At 40.8% G+C, this 22517-nt stretch overlaps 1 protein-coding gene across 5 annotated transcripts; it reads left to right on the top strand.

The window, feature by feature from the left end:
- The first annotated feature begins 486 nt into the window (after positions 1-486).
- On the top strand, positions 487-21396 carry IFT52 (intraflagellar transport 52). Of its 5 annotated transcripts, XM_073309808.1 has the most exons (14): positions 487-580; positions 2230-2354; positions 3126-3213; positions 3509-3638; positions 4385-4460; positions 4548-4619; positions 5674-5800; positions 12564-12650; positions 13868-13936; positions 16162-16316; positions 16757-16844; positions 19583-19691; positions 20341-20486; positions 21048-21396. In XM_073309808.1, exons 1-14 carry the CDS (start codon positions 563-565, stop codon positions 21093-21095), a joined length of 1338 nt encoding a protein of 445 aa, XP_073165909.1. In that variant the 5' UTR covers positions 487-562; the 3' UTR covers positions 21096-21396. The 5 variants fall into 5 exon arrangements, with proteins under 5 accessions (XP_073165909.1, XP_073165910.1, XP_073165911.1 ...); XM_073309810.1 differs by lacking the exon at positions 487-580 and having other exon boundaries at positions 2346-2430; XM_073309809.1 differs by lacking the exons at positions 487-580; positions 3126-3213 and having other exon boundaries at positions 2247-2354.
- The last annotated feature ends 1121 nt before the right edge of the window (positions 21397-22517 follow it).

The following is a 22517-nucleotide window of genomic DNA, read 5'->3' as shown; positions in this document are numbered from 1 at the left end:
GCTGTGGCTCGGAGGCTATCACCACCTAGTGATGGCTTATTGGAGCCCACCCTCTCCCCCCCCCAAAAAAGAGGGGGGGGTGGAATGGACAGCAGCTGCACGCCCAGTGAGAAGGGCAGGATCTGGGTAACCGCCTGGGGTGGGAGCCCATCCAGCGCTGGCCCCGTGCCCGCTCCCGAGCCCTCCCCTCCAGCAGCCCGGGGAGCAAGGTGCCGGGAGCAGCGCTGCACGCAGCAGCTGGCGCTCAGAGCGAGTGAAGGGGCCACGCCGCTCCGTGGGTCCCAGGCGCTATCCCTGCACACGTCACCCTCCCATCGAGAATGGTAGAGTCCAACTCCCCCCCCCCGTGCCAGGAAATAGTAGGTGCAACTTTCCCGTCCCCTGGAATGGTGGGAGAGGGCGGGGCCGGCGTGATGTCATCACGTGAAGCCTGCTCCGGCCGCCGTGTTGGTTGCGGGCGTGTTCCGTTGAATTCATTCCCTGCGCGTGCGCAGAAGGGCGGTTGCTAGGCAAGGAGCGGCCCTTAGTTACCGCTCCGAGGTCGGCGGCGGGGCGCAGGAAGATGGTGGCGACTCCGCGGGTAAGGCCCGGGAGTTCACGCCCCCCTCCCCCCGGGGCGATGGTGGGTAGGACTGTGAGGGGCACGCAGAGGAGGTGGAGCGGAGGCCCATGGAGACACCAGGTCAAGGGGTAGCGCCAACTGCCCACCCCCGTGTGCACTGTGCCACCCCGTCGCACAGAGCATAGCTCCCCCATCGCTCAGGCAGAGCCAGCGTGCCACCCCTCCCACGGAGACAGTGGGTCAGGGGTCGCCCCACCACGCACTGTGCTACGCTGCCCATGGAGACAGTAGGTGAAGGTGCACCACCCCGGTGCTCTGTGCCAGGGGTGGCCAACCTGTGGCTCCGGAGCCACACGCGGCTCTTCAGAAGTTAATATGCGGCTCCTGGTCCAGGCACCGACTCCGGCCCCAGCTTTCCAATGGGCCGGGGTGTGTGTGTGTGTGTGTGTTCACTGCTCAACCCCTGGCTCTGCCACAGGCCCTGCCCCTGTCCACTCTTCCCGCCCCCTCCCCTGAGCCTGCCCTGCCCTCGCTCCTCCCCCTCCCCTGCCTCCCCATAAAACAGCTGATTAGGAGGTGTGGGAAGGAAGGGAGGGTGAGGTGCAGATTGGCCGGGCTACTGGTGGGTGGGAGGCGCTGGGAGCAGGGGCGGCTGCTGCTGCTGATGTATTACTGTGGCTCTTCAGCAATGTACATCGGTAAATTCTGGTTCCTGCTCATGCACAGGTTGGCCACCCCTGCTCTATGCCCTTCCCCTCTACTCACCCCCCGCCGCATGCATGGTGCTACCCTCTAGTATGGAGATAGATAGCTTTATTATTTATATTGCAGTAGCAGTTAGGACCCCCAGCCCTGAATAAGGACCCCATTGTACTAGGCACTGTACAAATACAGAGCAAAAAGACAGTCCCTGTTGTCCCAAAGATTTATCTCTGTGTTTAGACCTGCTTTGAACTGGGTTAGGTGACTCAGTGGTAAAAATGCCTTTGCTGCAACAGGTTAGTAGTGCAATAGTGAAACTTGCCAGAAAATGCTAGTGTCAACATAGCCTAAGTTTAACCAGCTAACCGTCTGATTCTCTGCGATTATGCTTCAACCTTGACTTCCAGGAGGGGCCAGAGGTAGTGGTTATTTATTTTATTTATAGAATTCCAACAGCGTGGTAGCTACTTTACAGAAAGTAGACAAGGCCCTTGGTCCAAATAATTTAGCTCAGGGGTGTCCTATTTGTTCTTTGAAAACCATAAAAGATTGCAGCTCTCATTTTAATGTTATTTTTTGTGATTTTTTTCAAAACAAAATGTTAGTGAATCTAATATAACTTTTTGATTACATATATTGAGGAAACAAAATGAGAAAGCTTGGGTGCTTCTTGGGATGTTGCCTCTTCTTTTTATTGTGTAGGGAAGTTTCTTGTAGGTTTTAGTTTTATTTTATATTTCTGTCTGTATGTTGTTTAAAATTGCAGTAAACGTTTTAAGTAACAACAACAAAGACATCTTTAGGCCTAATTCTTCTAGTTCAGATGTTCCGTTCCTGCACCAACACATTCCACGCCAGCCAGCATCTGCGTGCATGCGTTCCGTATTCAGAGACTGGTCTGAAATAGTACCTTTTTTTGCTCTTCCTTTCTGATTTTGGTTCTCTCCGTTCCTTTCATTCTTGAGGTCACTATGGAGACAGAGCTTCGGAACACCATAGTCTTCAATGCATCCAAAAAGGAGATTTTCACTGTCAACAGTGGTTACAAGTCCTTACAGAAGAGGCTTCGTAGTAAATGGAAGATACAGAGGTGGGGGATTTTCTTCAGCTCTCTTTTTCATGCTTTATAGCACAAGATTGAAACTGACATGAACAAGTAATTACATGTAAGCTAATTGGAGATGGGACCATTTTAATGCTGACTTTGGGGGTAATTCATAATATAGAAATGTTTGGGAATGTTAATAGAAAGGTAAAAGGATTATTTCCTTTGGTTCTACCCAGTGGCATTAGCTGTAGCTCTGCTGTTGCATGGTGTTGGAGGACTTTTATTTTGAACTTTCAGGTACTGTGGCAATGGAGAGGACAGAGCTTAGCTGATAATGGTGAGGTTCCAAATGTGTGTGTACTCCTCTGTGCTGCATGGAATATCTAATGATAGGAAAAAATGTCAAGATAATTTGAACCCTAGCCTTTGTACATCAAGTTTATGGTATTGGTCACCCACCTGCTGTAATCAGAATTAAAACACAGAAAAATAAGAGTGGAGCTGATTGTCAGCTGATATAAATTGCCATAGCTCTAGTGAAGTCAACTGAACTGCAGCAATTTACATCAGCTGTGGATCTGCCACAGTGTCTTTCTAGAATACTTATTTTCCTTCATCAGTTCAAATTGGTAGTTATTTGAGATAATAAAATATCAAATTTAAAACCAGGGTAAACGGATGTAAAGTGACTGACTGAAGTGACTTGCTTTGTGTTCCTCTGCCTAGTTCTTTATGTAAAGGCAGCCCAGGATTCAGTCGTGGATTGTATCTAAAATTACAATGTAATATGTCTCTTTATTAACTTATTTGTAGTTTAAAAGATGAGATCACATCCGAGAAGCTAGCTGGGGTAAAATTGTGGATTACAGCAGGGCCCAGAGAGAAGTTCACTGCAGCTGAGGTAAGAAATATTCATAAAGAAGAAAAAAAGCCAACAATGGTTTGCAGATTAGTTATGCTTCCAGATTTGTCTAGGAAGACAGAAGAAAGGTGACCCAAAACATTCTGTAATAGCATTTTTGTTTGGAAAGCCTATTCTACATACATTTAGATTTGAACGCTTCTTGATCTTCTAGAGTCAAGTTGGTTGCAAGTAGCTGAAACCATTTATGCCTCATTTCCATATAGTTCTTTGGAGTTCTATACTTAGCGCCTCTAACTGTGTTCTTGTTTTTTTTTCCATCTTATTGTTTTAGTTTGAGGTTCTGAAGAAATATCTAGAAGAGGGTGGGGATATCCTGGTGATGCTGGGAGAAGGTGGTGAATCCCGATATGACACCAATATTAACTTCTTGTTAGAAGAGTATGGAATCATGGTCAATAATGGTAACTTGAACTTTTGTAGATGCAAACCATGTATGGTTCTTATTACAAATTAGGGTTTCAAAGCCACTTCCATTATAAGCCTTCTTTTCCCTCAAGTGTTTGTCTTTTAGGAGAGAGAAAAATAGTCTGTGAGCTGAGTTATTCCATACTCATTCTCAACCCAGCAGTGAATTTTTTTGCAGTCTCGTAAAATTCCATTCAGCTGTTCTTGCAATATCCAAGTGTAAATAAGCAGTGTGTCCTCACCAAATAAGACATTTTTCAGATGTTTTAGTGGCAGTTGGGTAGTGGGTTCACTCTTTATTGCACCGGGGTGTTATTGAGTTCATCATAGTTTTGGAAACCTCTAAGACACACAATAAAAATTTGAACTTGTTGAACCAGATTTTTTATTTATTTATTTTTTAAACCTGGCCTCCCTGTCTGTGCTTGAAAATAATTGCAGGTTCAAGTGAAGGCAGGTAGACACATGATTGTGCCTGCACTTCAGGTGATTAGGTGTCTGCATATCTTCATCTGAATTTTGGAATAAGTGTTCCCACTGTCTTTTGATGCCTGAAGTTGCAGGTCCAAAAAGAGGCCATAGGTTAAGGCTGTTCCAAGTTACGCTGGGAACCAAATAAGCCCCAGGCTTGTAGCATTAAAAATAGGAATCGAACCCACATCTCATCACTCTCAATCTTATGTTCTAAGTACTAGACAAACTGCCTCCATAAAAGATTTAAATTTCTTCTTTTTTCTTTAAGATGCTGTGGTGAGAAATGTATATTATAAGTACTTTCATCCTAAGGAAGCCTTAGTCTCCAATGGAGTTTTGAATAGGTAATTGTTTTGGGGATCTAAATCTGTGAGTAACATTATTGCAAATTCATGTAACTTTAATCAGATTTGTGTTTCCACCTCTTCTAGGGAAATCAGCAGAGCTGCAGGGAAAGCAGTGCTTGGGATAATGGATGAAGACAACAGTGGAAATGACTCACAGTAAGTGTATTTTCTTCACTAGCTTTTTCAAAGGAAAGATTTAGTACAGTCATGAAGAGTTAAATTATTGGGCCAGGGCAATGACTGAAGTACACAGTGCTTCTGTTAAGATGTCCTAATTCATTTGTTGGTCTCCGCTTCTTGCTTCTCTAGTTTCAATCCTAAATGGATGAATTCTTTAGCAACGCTTGCCAGCCAATCTGAGTAACAATGAAGGGTTCTGAAGGGAGTCCCATCTATTCCTACTGTCCAGACCTGTGATGATTAAATGAACCTTGTATGTGGATTTGAAAAGGCTTAAAGGACATAAAATGGTGAACATCCTTAGTACCTTGCAGACGTATAGAATTGAGTGGATTAGGCATAGGCAAGAAGAGTTCAATAGAAGGGGGGGAAAGGTGCTAATCCAGAGAGACTCATACACTTGAAGAATTTGGTGGTTTTTTCTCTTTCTCTCCCCTTGTAGTTCCTTTACTTTGCTCTGGGCAGAAGAATACTGAAGAACCATCAGCCTTTCCACAAACAGCTGTAGCTAATTGTGTTCTTTCTTATGGTTTATTTCGGGGCTGTACTGATTACGGTGCTCATTATAGGAAAGAATTTAAGTGCAGAAACATTTAGTATAGTTATGTTCCAGAATATTTATTTGAGAGTTAATTACCCCTACTTGTCTCTCGTATCTAGGAATACCTGAGAGATAACCAAAACGTTACACTTAAACTTCTTGAAAATTCCAACCATAAAAAACTCTGGAAATATTCCCACATCTTATTCTAGTCAGCAAGATTTCAAAAGTGTGCTTTTGTGAGCCTGCACTGTTCCTGACACAAGTCAGGATTTATGCACACAGACCATGACTTGTACGTGTGCCAAATTATGCATTTGAAAATCTGAGTCTCAGCTTGGTTAATATTACTCATGCCTCTAACTCTAAACAAACAATGCAGAATTGAACATCAGTCACTTATCAGGAATATCATCGACAAATCTAAAGTTAAGAAATCTAGTCTCTGAAATTTAGCAGACACTAATGAAACGCTTGTATTTTCTGCAGGGCTCTCACTTTTGTGTATCCATTTGGTGCCACACTGAATGTGATGAAACCAGCAGTGGCTGTTCTGTCCACAGGATCTGTCTGCTTTCCACTCAACAGACCCATTCTGGCTTTTTACCATTATAAGGTACAATACTGCATGAAATAAGCTATCCATCCCCCAGTAAAGAAATGCAACGGTATGGTGTGGCAGATCTACATACACCTGTTTCTACTCCCAAAGCACCTATGAGCCCTTGAGCCCGCTTGACAATTCTTTGATTCTTTTTTCTGGAAAGCTCTATTGCACAGAGTTCAAAGAAGAAAAATGTTTGATCATCACCAAAGATTATGTACTTTTTGTTTCTTATTTCCAGTTTTACTCTCTTTCCACCATTGTAGTAACCATGTAGTAACCATTATCAGTTCAGCTGCATAGGTAGGCAATTTTGAGTTAGGGACTCTGGAACTGAAAAGATGTTTGTATCCATGATCTTAGCCATTGACTTTGGTTTGGTACTTGCTAGTTTGCAAACATTTCTCCATAATAAGTACTAAGTGATGCTTACATTTAATGGTTAATATGTTAACATGAAATTTTATATTTGGTATCTTAGCGATGTAGGGACTCCTCCCCTAAATGTGCACAAAGTTACAGATGCATGTTATGGATAAAATAGACCCCATAAAAAATTAGAGGCAATAAAAGTGCATGAAGTCATATTATGACAAGGTCGCCAGCGCATTTAAGACAGGGGAGCCTGGGGCAGCACTTGCCAAATCGCAGCCTGCCTACTTCCATGGCAATGATAGACGGAACAGTTTTCTCGCCCACCACTCTTATTTACATTTATGGAGCGAGTGTTTATACATGTGGTCATTTTGAAATTACATGTACAAACATACATTTCTGTAATATGTTAACCATCAAGTCCATATAAAGCCTTGATCCCCCGTGGATCAGAACTGTGCCGGTTCAAATTGCATTTCAAAACTGCTGTTTAGTTGAGTTCTAGCACTCTTTCCTTGGACAGGAATATTTTATCTGAGAACCATAACAACATACCAGTGCTATGGACTAAACTGTAAAGTGGTTATTCCAACCCTTAGGTAATCCGTTGCATCAGTTAATAACTGAAGTCTAACAGGGTTGTCAGATGAAAAAAATTCTAGACCATACAGGCCAAGGAAACTGGATCAGAAATGTGAATTTAAACACAGTTGCTGCTAGCAGGTTTGTCGCAAAGGAGACGGCATAAATGTGTAATGTATTTTTAAAAGCTCTTTAATTAAATTTTAGTGAATGTTATCTTCCCTAAATTTCTGAATGTATAAGTTTTCTTTTGGTTTTGATATAGTGAGAAAATTAAATGAATGCTTGTCTGTGAGATGAGAACCTGATAATCTGAAGCCAGTCTTTTAAATTTATTTAGGCAACAATTGCATGTGCAAATCAGATAACTGTGCATGCCTATCCATCTAATTCATAATTTGTGTGTGTGATCTGATTTCACTGCACAAGTGAAAGGGCTTGTATATTTTGTGAGCACAACAGCGTGCCTCGGCTATATGGAAGTTTGGCCCTTGATTCTCAACAAAATTACCAATGATCTTCTAAAGATTCTGCTTCTTTCCTCAGAGGGGGTAAGAAAATGTTGTTTCCATCAGAGTTCTCATCACGTGCTCTCCCTGGCAATCTCCCTTTTGATATAAGAAAATAGCATGAAAGTCAAGGGAATAGAACTGATCTTTAATTAGGCTTTCTTTTTTTCTATTTAGCTGGAGGAAATTATAGACAAAATGCTGGAGGATGAAGCTGAAGACAATGGTAGAATCTCTGTCAGGGCAGAGAAAAGGATTAGAAAGAAAATATATAATCTGTTTGAGAAAAGTGAGGTAGGGAAAAGAATAGCAATATATAATAGAAGAACAGTAGATAAGCTTAATAAGGAAATCAAAAAGGAGGTAAATGAGGCTTTTTGAGAACAAAATAACAGAAATATCCAAAACACAGACCTAGTAGTTATGGGGGACTTTAATTCCCCTGACATCCACTGGAAAAGTAATGCATCAAAATTCAAAATTTCCAATAAGTTCTTGGAATGAATGGGGGACAACTTTTTGTTTCAGAAGGTGGAGGAAGCAGCCAGGTGGACAGCCATTTTAGTTTTGATTCTGACACATAGGGAAGAAATGGCTGCGAATTTAAAAGTTGAAGGCAGTTTGGGTGAAAGTGATTGATAAGTGATAGAGTTCATTTTTCTAAGAGTTTGTCTACCCACTGGATCGACAGGCAGTGATCGTATCTAGTCTAGACACGATAAATTGACCGCCAAGCGCTCTCCCATCGACTCTGGTACTCCATCAGGGCGAGAAGCGCAGGCAGAGTTGACGGGAGAGCATCAGCCATTGACTTACCGCAGTGAAGACACCACAGTAAGTAGATCTAAGTACATCGACTTCAGCTACGTTATTCACGTAGCTGAAGTTGCATAACTTAGATGGATTTCTCCCCACCCCCAGCGTAGACCAGGTCTAAGGAAAGGAAGGAGTGAGAGCAGCAGAATAAGGACAATGACTTCAAAAAAGCAGATTTTAACAGGGGTAAGGTCCCATGGGAAGAATATGTAAGGGAAAGATGAGTTCAGGTGAGCTAGCAGTTTCTCAAGAAGATGCTATTTAAAGATACAAAAACAAACTATCCCAATGTGAAGGAATGATATGAAGAATAGTAAGAGGCCAGCATGGCTCCATCAGGAGCTCTTTAAAGTCCTGAAAATCTAAAAGGAATCTTACACAAAGTGGAAACATCGACATATTGTTAAGGAGGACTGCAGAAGAATAACACAAGCTTGTAGGGGCAAAATCAGAAAGACTAAGGCACAAATGAGTTAAATCTAATAAGGGACATAACAGGCAATAAGAAGAGGTTCTTTAAATACATTAGGAGTAAGACAAAGATGAAGGAGAGTGCTTAAATGACAACATGAAGAAAGCTGCGGTGTTTAGTTCCTATTTTGCTTCAGTTTTCACTAAAAAGGTAAATTGTGACCAGATACATAAAACAATTAATATTAACAAGGAAGAAGGAGTATAAGCCAAAATAGGGAAAGAACAGGTTAAAGAATACAGTAGAACCCCCTTTATTCGAGCCTCTACTATCTGGCTCTCAGTATTAACCAAGCCACTAGTGTGCACACACAGGAATATGGGAAACTGATGCTTCAGCCGCAGGCAGCGGAGCTGACAGTGGGAGCCCACTGTCCAGAGCTGAAGCTCTTTGTCCATTCTGCAGATTATCTGAATTTTTGATTATCTGATCTGGCCCCTGTCCCAGTGAGATTGGATTAATGGGGTTCCACTGTATTTAGGTAAGTTAGATGTATTCAAGTCGGCAGGGCTTGATCCTAAGGAACTAGTTGAAGCAATCTTGGAACCATTAAGGACTGTCTTTGAGACCTCATGGAGGACCAGTGAGGTTCCAGAGGACTGGAGAAGGGCAAACATTGTACCTATCTTTTAAAAGGGGAACAAAGAGGACGAGGAAATTATAGACCAGTAAGCCTAACTTTGATACCTAGAAAGGTACTGGAACAAATTACTGTACAATCAGTTTGTAAGCACCTGGAGGATAATAGGGTTATAAGGAATAGCCCCTTGGATTTGTCAAGAACATATAATTCCAAACCAACCTAATTTCCTTCTTTTGAGAGGGTTACTGGCCTTGTGGATAGGGAGGAAGCAATAGACACGATACATCTTAATTTCATAATTAAGTTAGGGAGATGTGGTCTAGATGAAATTGCTGTAGGATGGGTGCATAACTTGTTGAAAGACTGTACTCAGAGAGTAGTTATCAATAGTTTGCTGTCAAACTGGGAGGATGTATCTAATGGAGTCCCACAAGTGTCAGTCCTGGGTCTGGTACTATTCAGTATGTTCATTAGCGCCTTGGTTTTGGAATGGAGAGTATGCTTATAAAATTTGAAGATGATCCCAAATTGGGAGGGGTTGCAAGCACTTTGGAGGATGGGATTAAAATTCAAAATCACCTTGAAAATTGGAGGGTTGGTCTGAATTCAATGAGATGAAATTCAATAAAGTTAAGTGCAAAGTACTACATTCAGGAAAGAAAAATCAAATGCACAAGTACAAAATGGGGAATAACTGGCTAGGCAGTAGTACTGCTGAAAAGGATCTGGGGGTATAGTGGATCACAAATTGAAAATGAGTCATCAATACGAAGCAGTTGCAAAAAAGGCTAATATCAGTCTGAGGTGTATTAACAGGAGTGTCGTATGTAAGACATGGGAGGTAACTGTCCCGCTCTACTTGGCCATGGTGAGGCATTAGCTGGAGTACTGTATCTAGTTCTGAGCGCCACACTTCAAGAAAGATCTGGACCAAGTGGAGGGAGTCCAGAGAAGAGTAACCAAAATGATAGAAGGTTTAGAAAACCTGACCTATTTGAAAAGGTTAAAAAAACCGGGCATGTTTAGTTTTGAGAAAAGAAGACTGAGGGAGGACTTGATAAGTCTTCAGATATGGTAAGAGCTGTTATAAAAAGGACGGTGATCAATTGTTTTCCATGTCAACTGAAGGTAGCACAAGAAGTCATTGCCTAATCTGTAGCAAGGGAGCTTTAGGTTAGATATTTGGAAAATCTAACTATAAAGATAGTTAAGCACTGGAATAGACTTCCGAGGGAGGTTGTAGAATCCTCATCATTATAGATTTTAAAGAACCGGTTAGACAAGCACCTGTCAAGGAAGATTGTGACATTCCTGAGAGTACAATTTGAACTGTTGAACCGTTGTGTCCTCTCAAATCTCTAACCTGGCATGCCTTTTATACTGCTTCGCTGGTAGAGCAACCACTTGCACACACAGCCTCTAACATGTAAAATCCGTTCCAACTGAATTACTTGAATGCTGCGTCCAGTCACTCATGAATTACATACAGAGCGATGCCAGCAACTTCTCAGTCCCAGATCTTCTCCCAGAAATGTGCATCTTTTACTGGCCAGCACTCTACTGGACTATGCATTTCATTAATAGAAAATGATATTCACAAACCTTGTTATCTCAAGTGGAGATTCCCAACACTTCAATCCAAACACGTACTGGTTTAGATAAAATAATAAAACAAGTTTATTAACTACAGAAAAATAGATTTTAAGTGATTACAAGTAATGAGGCATAAAAGTCAGAATGGGTTACAAGTAAAATAAAAGATAAAATGCAGATTGGTATCCAATTTAGCAAGCTTAATGGATTCAAAGCAAAGGTTTTTCTCACCCTGTACTCTTCACAGTCTTTATTGACTGGAAGCCTCCAGACCAGGACCCCTCCTACGGTTCAGTGTTTCTTCAGGTGTTGCTGCTGTGAGCAGAGACGAGTGGAGTAGAGAGAGTCGATTTGGAAGCCTCTGTTTCTCATTCTTATACTGTTTTCCCCTCTTTGAGGATTACCTCCAGCTGGGGTTCAGGTTACAGTCAGTCTGTTTACCCAGAAACCCCTCAGCTGTTCTATTGCCAATATGTAAAGTTCTCGTTCTTACCCTTCTTCCGGCCAAAGAATGGCTTCTTAATCAGTTGATAGCCCACGATAGTCCATTTGATTATGCTGATTCTTGGCCAGGGTGTCAGTATGTCTTTTGTGTCTGAAAAACTGGTTTGGGCCTGTTTTTCTAACTTTGGAACTTGGCACAGCAATATTATACAGTAGAATCTTATAAATTTACATACAGTGTTGCCACACATTTTACCAGGACAATAATGTTCAGCAGATTGAGTTTTCAAGTGATACCTCACAAGGTATACTTTGTACAAAATGGTTTTGTAAAAAGAATGTACATGGGGTACAGTCTGTCACAATGATCTAGTGTACTTGGTCTTGCACGAAGGACTGGACTAGATGACCTCTTAAGGTTCCTTCTATCCCTACATTTCTATGATTCTGTGAAACAGTAACAGCTGAGGATGTGTTAGGCGATAAAAGTCACTTGCTTTAGGTTGTTTCCTTTCCTGGGGTCATTTGCCAAGTAGGAGCTAAATAGAAAGTACAAGCATTCCATTCATACTCAGAAATTTACCATTATGTTTATCCTTTGATCAATACAAGTAAACTGGAACCCTGTTTGAAGCAAGTTCAAGTTCTTTACAACAGCAGTTTTTATGGTTACATTATTTGCTATGAATTTTTATCTTGGTGCCCACAAGAAATATTATTGGTTGTTGTGCTGTCTTGAAAACTTACTATTTCTTTGGGGGAAGGGTGTCCTTTTACATAATTCTTTATATGACATTTTTAATTCAGCTAATTAAAATATAATTGTCTGCATTTTTTGTAACTCTACTTATAAACAGCAAAAATTGCTATGCCTTTGTTTTGTTAGCTAGCCTGGGGCTTTGAAAGCTATGTTGACTTGCATGCATGCCTTACTTTTGCAGGTACTGACTCTGAATTACTTAAGAGAACTAATCTCATGCGCACCTATGTATTAATCTCAGTTAAGATCTTATCTTTCTTGCTCCTATTGATGAGTAGGTTTGTTTTTTTTAAAGAGTCAAAAACTACAATAAAATACATACAATTTGCTTATTGTTGATGTAATCTTATTTGTTGCTCTGCTTTGTGGAATGCCCATGAAATAGCCCTCCAATCCCATTCATACAGAGCACTTCTTCTAAGGTAATCTTAATAAAAGAATAAATCTTCTAAAATAATGCATTTATTTTATACTAATGCTACACGTTCAACAGATTGTCCTCTTGCAAGTTGTCATACCTACTTCTTGTTCCAAAGTTCCCATTTCCCTCTAATTAAAATAATGTAATAGTTTAGAGCATGGTATGAAATCCCCTGAATGTTTGGGATCTGACTTTTTTTATATGTTAACTTTGTTGACAGAACCAAGGTGGAAAAATGGCAGTGTTGGGATCTTGCCACATGTTCAGTGACCAATATTTGGATAAAGAAGAAAATGGCAAGATCATGGTAGACTTTTTTAAAATTATCATTAGTCTTTTCATAGCATTCACAAACACACCCAACCCTTGTAGTTTGTTCCCAGAGCACAGATACTAGCATCACTATGAAATAGTTGGGGGATGGAGAACCAGACTTGGCATTGAAATAGTGAGAGAGATTTTCAAAGGCACTGATAGCAGTTGAGCACCTAACTCTGTATATTGCAAAGCGGAATTCTGGAAAGCTTTTTACTGCTTCTGCTCTCTTGACCATGATTGTTTGTGTGTGTGTGTTTAAAATATGCAGTAGGGTTTTCTTGGTCATTAAATAGTTGAAATTTGTCACAGCTAGAAATGTGGCAACACAATAATATTTTGCACTTACAGCTCCTTTTGTTTAAATATCACAAAGTGCTTCACAAAAGTTGGTATGTATTACCATCCCTGTCTGTTTATTTAAAAAAAAAGGGGAGGGGGTTAGAGAATTTTGGTATTACAATAATTGTTCTAGCCCTAGATAACTGTTCTACTTGATCCAGATTATTAGGCAATTTGTGTCTACATGTTCTTTCAGTTTCTGTATGTGTTTCTTTGTAACATGACTTCTTTTGTAGGCTGATTTGTAACTGCATCTTGAGCTTCGTGCACCTCTCTATACATTTTTTCCTTTTTAAAACAAATATTATGAAAGGAGTATTCTGACTGGCTGATAAAGGACTGTCATGATTTGCATTGCTATACAAATACATGTTAAAAACATAAGGCCAAATTAACCTCTCTAAGTTAACGCAACTCAGTTGAGTTGCACTTGCCAGTTTGTCCCCATAGTCCTTGCCCAAGTCCAGTAGCTAGCAATCTCTACTGTTCAAGTATTCCCCCTAAAAGTACAATTCAGCAATCATTTACCCATTATTGCATTTTTCAAGAACACTTATGAACTTCAGACAGCCCACGTTATTCAGGTGGATGAACTGAATTGTTTTCATCCTCTTGCCTTGCAATTGACCTGCATCCATTATAAAGTGCACTCCTTGCCATGTTTTTGTTGCTTTGGTAAGTAATACAAATACTCTTAATATTACCGTTTTTCTCCCCCTGATATTCTTTGTTGTTTTATCCGGCTCTTTCATATTTACGTCATCTCTTCCAACGGGTGGATTTGACAAGGAATTTTAAAGTGTTTTAGCATTACAGTAAATTATTCGGGCACTCCAAAAAAATTAACATGCATCTGTGGATCCACAGGATGTGATTTTCCAGTGGCTCACAACCACGGACATCCATTTAAATCAGATTGATGCAGAGGACCCTGAGGTAAGAGACATGCATCGTGTGATAGCTAATAATGTTTTAATCCACTAGGACCAGAATTACAGAAGTACCTGCCTAGCACCCCATAGTTCAAGGCTGTATCTATGTTCTTATTACAGATACACGGATGTTACTCTGAAACCTGTTCTTATTACAGATCCCTTAGGACAGGGTAGTAAATAGGCAGACAAGCAGGCCAAATCCTGATCACCGGATGCTTTTGAAGGGACCCCTAAATCTTTTCATTTACATATTATCATTATTATTATTTTATTTTCTCTGGAGTCTGGACCATGACTATACTTTAATCAAGAAATTTGGACCTTGACAAAAAATAATTGACTTCCCCTGCCTTAAGAGTTTTGTTTAATTTTCAGGTTTAGAAAGTCTCTTCAGACTGCAATCTGGCAAGTCAAATCTCTCTCTAGCAGGGCATTTTGTTAAATGTTTTTGTTGTTGAGTAATAATGTGTCAATTGCCACTGATTGAAAATAACTAGAAGACATTAAAATCCAGTTATAGTCTTACTTAAACCCCCATAATCTGGAGTCTCACAGATCAAGATTCAGTCCTCATTATCTGCGCTCTTTGAGACATCAGCATGGATGCTAACCCTGATGTTCTGGACGAGCGTTTACCTAGATATTTGAGTTTGGATCCTGAACTCAAATGTTCAACATTTTAGAGAGAGATGTAAGAACAAACAGTATTTTAATGTACCTTCTAATGTGGCTTTTGTTGGTATTGCATCCAGATGTTGTAGTGAATGAACTTCAAGGTCTCAAAAACTGAAACTGTTTTCAGGGGAATTTTGGAGATATCCATGGCGTTTTTGCCACTTGTAGATTAGGATTTTCTGCCGTATTTGGGTAGTTATTCATCATAAAATGTCAGTCATGGACGTGTTTGCATCCTATTTGCCACTGGTTTCTGTGATGGGTTGGATCACAGAAACCCCTTTGGGACTGCCACCTGATATGCCAAGACTACTTCTGACCCTGCTTTCCTGCCCAGTCAGCTTAGGACTTCAGTGCCCTGCCTGGTCTGAGCCAGACCCACTAGCCTGCTGCAAACCCAGACCCAGGTCTGAACCATGTCCCCTAACAGCTGTAGGCTCAATTGAAAGCAGCTTACAGAAGTGTTCCTGTCTTTAACACTCAGATGCCCAACTCCCAATGGGGTCCAAACCCTATATAAATCCGTTTTACTTTGTATAAAGCTTATACAGGGTAAACTCATAAATTGTTCGCCCTCTATAACACTGATAGAGAGATACGCATAGCTGTTTGTACCCCCAAGTATTAATACGTATTCTGGGTTAATTAATAAGTAAAAATTGATTTTATTAAATATAGAAAGTAGGATTTAAGTGGTTCCAAGTAGTAACAGACAGAACAAAGTGAATTACCAAGTACAGTAAAACGAAACACGCAAATCTAAACCTAATACAGTAATACAACTGAATACAGGTAAAATCTCATCCTTAGAGATGCTTCAATAAATTTCTTTCTCAGACTGGACACCTTCCTAGTCTGGGCACAATCCTTTCCCCAGGGGGTTGGGGTGCAGGCTCTGGAAGGGAGTTAGGGTGTGGGAGGGGGCTCATGGCAGGGGGTTTGGGGTGGGTGTACATTCTTTGGGAGTGGGTTGGTGCTCAGGGCTGGGGCCAGGGGTAGGGGTGCAGGGAGGGGTGTGGGCTCCGGCTGGGTGCTGCTTTCCTCAGGCAGCTCTCAGTTGGTGGCGCAGTAGGGCTAAGGCAGGATCCCCCCCCACCCTGGCCCCGTGCCGCTCCCGGAAGCGGCCACGATGTGGCCAGGCAGCTATGCATGGTGCGCGCTGCCAGTGGTGCACCTGCAGGCACCGCCCCCGCAGCTCCCATTGGCTGCGGTTGGGGGTAGGCACACACAGATTCAGAGCTTCTCTGATCGCCCCTGCGCCTAGCCGGGGCCACAGGGACAGCCGACCGACTGGCCTGGCACCCTAGCTTCCACCTGCAGCAGGCAAGCTGGCGCTCGTGTTCACTTTCTTTTCACATGAAACTAAATAGTTCTCTGTGACATTCTTAACAAAGTATAGTGACCTGCATTGTGAAGAGTCTTGGGAGGGAAAAAGTGTAAACTGAAGTTATCTCATCTAGAAAAAATGATTTTTTTTTTAAGTGAAGTGCAAAGTAGGAGGAGCGTATTTGAGGTAGTTCCCCTTACTCATAGCAGTGTCATTGTGTTCAGATTTCAGACTATACGATGCTTCCGGATATAGCCACGCTGTCTGAGCGACTACGAGTGTGTCTACAAGAGGGAGACGAGAACCCACGAGATTTCACAACGCTTTTTGATATGTCAATTTATCAGCTGGATACAACCTCCCTCCCTAAAGTTATCAAGTTAGCAACTATGAAGTGTTTGTGTGTTTGGTCTTATTCTGCATTTCCTCTTGGTGTGTTTGGAAGCATACCTATACTGAAGGAAACACTTTCACTTCCTTAATGTAATCTTGTAAGATGCCGATTAGATGCATACCCTGAACTTTCACCCTAGGACACTTGGATTTAAACATGCCATAGGTTACAAACAGAAAAGCTGAGCAATCTATCTGCATTGTAGTGAGTGCTTGTCCATTTTTTAGAAGCAGTTGCTTTGTAGTTGTTGCAGAGATCAAAGTTACTGTGTAAGTGTGGTCATAAAAGAACCCATGACATATTTTCACAAATAGGGTGTTAACCTTGGTGTCCTGGGCAAATTCAAATTCACAGTCTGTATCTTACACATGCAAGTGTAAACAGACAATGTATCTCCTCAGACTGTGCCTTTTTCTTGATTGTAGATCTTATGAACAGCTGAATGTGAAACATGAACCTCTCCAGCTCATTCAGCCTCAGTTTGAGACTCCACTACCTGCACTCCAGCCAGCTGTGAGTAATCTTACCTGACTGAGCTCCTTACTGACCCCTGAGAGGCATAGGTTCATGTTACAAGGTGGATTCTATCTTTATTGTAAAGAACTATATGGAAGAGACAGAAACGGTAGAACCATTTGAGTGCCTTAGTACATGCCTTTTATGAAGTAGCACTCTTTATGGTCTTATGAATGTGTGTTCAGTCAGATTATGTGACTGAAAACAATGAAACCCCTTAAGTGCACACAGGATAAGCAAACTGAGACAGCTGCCAGCAGAACCCACTATATCCTGAAGATGTTAAAATGCTCCATACATCTAGTGTTTCCACAAGTCTCCGTAGCTGCTTTATGTTGCTCTGAGCCAGCGGTGCCCAGTGTTTTTAGTGTGAAGGCCAAATGTTATTTCAGAAAGGTCCTGGGGCCACAGTCAGTATCTTAACTCTTTCCCTAGGTTCAGGCAGAGGTAGTCAGGCTCCCATCCTGCTCTCGTTAGGGCTCCCACAAGGAGGCAGCGGAGCAACCAGAGCTATTCTATCCTTGCTGAGCTCACATCAGAGCTGTTCCTGCAGTTGCGAGGAATCACAGGCTTTGGAGACTGAACCCCATGCTACTTTGACTGTAGAAAGGGGGTGGAGGTGGGCAGACACACATCTTTTACAAGCCTTGAGTAGAAGAATGCGATAGAAACTGCACATTCAGACTCTAGCTGTTTCTTGGCCCCTATATAGGAATAACCAGGCCAGAAGAGGATCTAGTTCTTGTCCTTGGTTTTAATTGGTTTAAAAAAGAAAACAACTAAGAGAATAAAATGAAATGGGAAAAAGGAGAGGTGCTGGCATGCTTGTTCCTAGGCAATATGTAGACTATCTAGTTATTTTTATGAAATTAGGGCTGTCAAGCGATTTAAAAAAATTAACCATGATTAACCACGCAATTAAAAAAAAAATTTAAACACTACTACTACTACTACTTATATATTATGAGATATAACTTTAACAATACCATTTACTTAAATATTTGTGGATGTTTTCTACATTTTCAAATATATTGATTTCAGTTACAACACAGAATACAAAGTGTACAGCGCTCACTTTATATTTATTTCTGACTACAAATATTTGCACTGTAAAAAAAGCAAAAGAAATAGTATTTTTTCAATTCGCCTAATACAAGTACTGTAGTGCAACCTCTTCATCGTGAAAGTTGAACTTACAAATGTAGAATTATGTACAAAAAATAACTGCATTCAAAAATAAAACAATTATAAATCTTTAGAGCCAACAGGTCTACTCGGTCCTACTTCTTGTTCAGCCAATAGCTCAGACAAATAAGTTTGTTTACATTTGCAGGAGATAATGCTGCCCACTTCTTGTTCACAGTGTTACCTAAAAGTGAGAACAGGTGTGCGCATAACACTTTTGTAGCCAGCATTGCAAGGTACATGCCAAATATTGCTAAACATTCGTATGCCCCTTCATGCTTCGGCCACCAATCCAGAGGACATGCTTCCATGCTGATGACATTCATTAAAAAAAACCGCATTAATTAAATTTGTGATGGAACTCCTTAGTGGAGAATTGTATGTTCCCAGCTGTTTTACTCACATTCTGCCATATATTTCATGTTATAGTAGTCTTGGATGATGACCCAGCACCTGTAGGTCATTTTTAAGAACACTTTTGCTGAAGATTTGACAATACACAAAGAAGGTACCAATGTGAGATTTCTAAAGATAGCTACAGCACTCGACTCAAGGTTTAAGAATCTGAAGTGCCTTCCAAAATCTGAAAGGGGTGAGGTGTGAAGCATGCTTTCAGAAATCTTAAAAGAACAATACTCTGATGCAGAAACTACAGAACCCTAACCACCAAAAAAGAAAATCAACCTTCTGCTGGTAGCATCTGACTCAGATGATGAAAATGAACACGTGTTGGTCTGTACTGCTTTGGATCATTATTGAGCAAAACCCATCATCAGCATGGACGCATGTCCTATGGAATGGTGATTGAAGCATGAAGGAACATATTGAATCTTTAGCGCATCTGGCATGTAAATACCTTGCGACGCCAGCTACAACGGTGCCATGCAAAATCCTGTTCTCACTTTCAGATGACACAGTAAACAAAAAGCGGGCAGCCTTATCTCCTGCAAATGTAAACAAACTTGTTTGTCTGAGCAATTGGCTGAACAAGAAGTAAGACCGACTGGACTTACAGGCTCTAAAGATTTATAATGGTTTCGTTTTTGAGTGCAGTTATGTAACACAAATATTTCTACGTTTATAAGTTGCACTTTCACGATAAAGATTGCACTACAGTACTTGTATGAGGTGAATTGCAAAATACTATTATCATTTTTACAGTGCAAATATTTGTTATAAAAAATAAGGTGAGCACTGTACACTTTGTATTCTGTGTTGTAATTGAAATAAACATATTTGAAAATGTAGGAAAAAAATCCAAAAATATTTAATAAATTTCAATCTGTATTCTTTTAACAGTGTGATTAAAACTGCGATGAATCGTGATTAAGTCAAAAAAATTAACTTGTGCGAGTTAACTGCAATTAATCGACAGCTCTATATGAAATACAAATGAAGTTTTGAAATGTGTTCAGTTTATTGTGGAGTTTTGGCTTATCATAGATTTTCAAAAGGCTCTACTGATATCCAAGTTGAAAGCTATCTCCTAGCTTTCTATAGCATGTAAGGAAAACACTTGACAGTAAAATACATTAAATCTTCTCTTGTAGGTTTTCCCACCTGCTTTCAGAGAATTACCTCCGCCCAGTCTGGACCTGTTTGACTTAGATGAAACGTTCTCCTCTGAGAAAGCTCGTCTTGCACAGATTACAAACAAATGTAAGCAAGGCAAACTTCTGAAGTTGGATTACATTCATATTTATACAGAAGTCCCATTCTTTTGAGAAAAACTTTAGCAAAATAACTTGACACATTTTAGCTGCAGTAGGAATATAGGGCCTGATTTTCAGATGTACGGTGCCCCTACAGCTTCACATTGATTTCATCTAGGGTTAGGGGTTCTCAGTATCTCTGGAAATCAGGTCCATGGAAAATATCCTTCTCACATGCATGACATGTTGTAGATCAAAATGTTAATAGCAGAGTGACTCTTCTTTTTCTGAGTCTCCTGCCTTCCTCTCCAGTCATTGTCCAGAATGACTTCCAATGCTGTGGTCACTAGAATATGATTCTTGGACCCATACATGTTAAAGGATCCTAGATTCCTCTCACTAATTTGTGATGGACATTACTCTAAAAAATACTTTAAAGTGTTCAGTATCAGGATCTAGTGGGGCCAGTCAGAATCCCTGATCCTGCAGTGAATCTCAGTAGTGGGACTGCAGCTGATTTGATATTAATGGGTCTCTCATTTTGCTTCTGCTTTCTGGTCCATGTCTTTATGCATGAATGATTTCCGTGAGTGTGAGAGAGAGAGAGTGTGTGTGTGTGTGTGATTTGTCTCCCTCACTCTGTGCGTCCTTGTTAGGTACTGAAGACGACCTGGAGTTTTATGTCAGAAAATGTGGTGATATCTTAGGGGTAACAAACAAACTCCCAAAGGAGCAGCAAGATGCCAAGCATATCTTGGAGCACATCTTCTTCCAAGTGGTGGAGTTCAAGAAGTTGAATCAGGTACATTGTTTTAATAGCAGAACAGCTAATGTATGGAAAGTATGATGTTAGGTATGACCCTCTGTCATGGGGTGCTCTACTCACAGCAAAGGGCGGCTCTTTGTGGCTGCGTCGGGGGATTAGCTTCATTCAGATCTGATACCCCCTTCTGCTGCTTACTGCATGCCCTACTGTGTCTCTGTCTCTCTCTCCCTCCTTGCAACTCAAGGTACTCTGTCTTCATGGCTTGGGCCTCCAGCCAGGTCACTATAGTCTGTTAGAACCAGATCTTCAAAGGTATTTAGGCTCCTAACTGCTTTTGATTTCAGTGGGAGTTGGGAGCCTAAATACTTTTGAGGCTCTGGGTCTCAGTAACTGAGAATAGAGCATTCCTGATGGTGCTACAAAGTTTAGGGCTGCTGGGTCAATTGTGAGCGCCTCCCTTCTGATCAGCTGTTTCATTAATAGGGCTTCCAGGTTTACATCAGTAAAAGTACATTTTAAAGGTGAAGGGTTTTGTTTTGTTTTTAAGTGTATAACTTTTACTGTATATTGTCCTTTCTTCTCCCCACCCCTGTAAAGGAACATGATATTGACACAAGTGAAGCTGGATTCCAGAATGGTTACTGAGCACTGGATTTTCCTGTCAGAGGGAGAGACCGACTGACCTTCTTAGCAAAAACATTTATTGTACCTCCCTCAGTGTAAATTATTTTTCTACTTGTTTATTCAATATATTGGTTGACATTGCCTCAGCAATTCTCTTTGAACCTTTGGGTGTTGTAAATATGTATAAAGTCTTAAACTGGTACTTTTTTTTTTTAATGCCAAATTAGGGTTTGCCTTGTAAGTGGCAATAATTTTCAAAAGCTTTTTATGTAACACACATTCCATATTTAATCTTGTTTCTATTTTTGTATTGGAGCTATAATTCTGTAATTTATGAAATATTCTTATGTTAAGAAAATATTTCATTCCAAACCCTACTTCGGTCTCTGGTATTTATTTTCCTGTCTCTAATGCTTGCAGAATTTGTTTGAGTATAAAATGTTTGTTTTACAGATGCTTGTTTTTTAATTGCATAGTAGAAGAGAGGCCACTCATCTGTGATTTATTTATTTTTGTGTGTGTGCTGGAGAGCAGAGTATGTAGCTATAAGTAGAATTGGGACTGAAACTCATATGCTAATCTCTCACCCTGTGGCTGCCTCCTGATTGACAGTCAAGAGAAGTAGGTTTGTCACTACAGAGGAAAAGGATGAGCTTCCAAATAGAGGGAAAGGAGTATACTTAGGCAAAGATAAGAAGATTCTTTGTGGATCAGTCTTTGTAAAGTGTAAGGCACCATGTAAATTTAGAAGGTAGGGGCAGCCATGTGGAAGAATACATAGAATTCAAAAGGAACATTTTCACACAATGCCTACAGTGTAAGGTGTTTTTTCAAAACCAGAAAGCCACACCATACTTTTTGCTTGGATTTATTCTATCCATGGGCTATTTACCACCTGCTTACTGCAACCGTGAGGCATTGTCTACACTACAGGGGAAATTCAATCTAAGCTACGCAATTTGGGTTACATGAATAGCGTAACTCAAATCAGCATAGCTTAGCTTAGATCAGTGTACCACTACATGATATCGACGGGAGCCCTTACTCTTCTCCATCTGGCGGAGTACAGGAGTTGATGGGAGAGCGATCGGCGGTCGATTTAGCTAAATTGACCGCCGATTCATCAGTTGCTGCTCATGTGTCCCCAGGTAAGTGTCGACAAGCCCTGAGTTACTGCATAAGAACTGAAATTAAAGTGGAAGTGATTGATCTTTAATTGTACAAGCTGAGTGTAGGGCTGAGTGTAGAGTAAACAAGAAAACCGAAAGCATAAATGATGAAAAGGTTTCGCATTCTTCCAATGTTAATAACCAGCTGCTTGTGTCAAGAGGGGCAAGGACATCTATTTTTCTTAATAGTTTTTAAACCTGTAATTGGCACTGCATGAGAGCACCCCTTCCTCATATGTAACTGTGTATTATGCACAAGTAACCACCGCCTTTC

Source organism: Lepidochelys kempii, chromosome 13 (assembly GCF_965140265.1).
Source record: "Lepidochelys kempii isolate rLepKem1 chromosome 13, rLepKem1.hap2, whole genome shotgun sequence".
In the NCBI taxonomy this organism is placed as follows: domain Eukaryota; kingdom Metazoa; phylum Chordata; order Testudines; family Cheloniidae; genus Lepidochelys; species Lepidochelys kempii.
The sequence above is the reverse complement of the archived record's forward strand: the minus strand, read 5'-3'. Positions and strand labels throughout refer to the sequence as shown.

Excerpts from the sequence above, each read along its gene's own strand:
- IFT52 (XM_073309808.1), top strand. Across the intron at positions 2,355-3,125 it reads AGTAAATGGAAGATACAGAG|TTTAAAAGATGAGATCACAT; the intron begins GTGGGGGATTTT and ends ACTTATTTGTAG. Across the intron at positions 20,487-21,047 it reads AGTTCAAGAAGTTGAATCAG|GAACATGATATTGACACAAG; the intron begins GTACATTGTTTT and ends ACCCCTGTAAAG.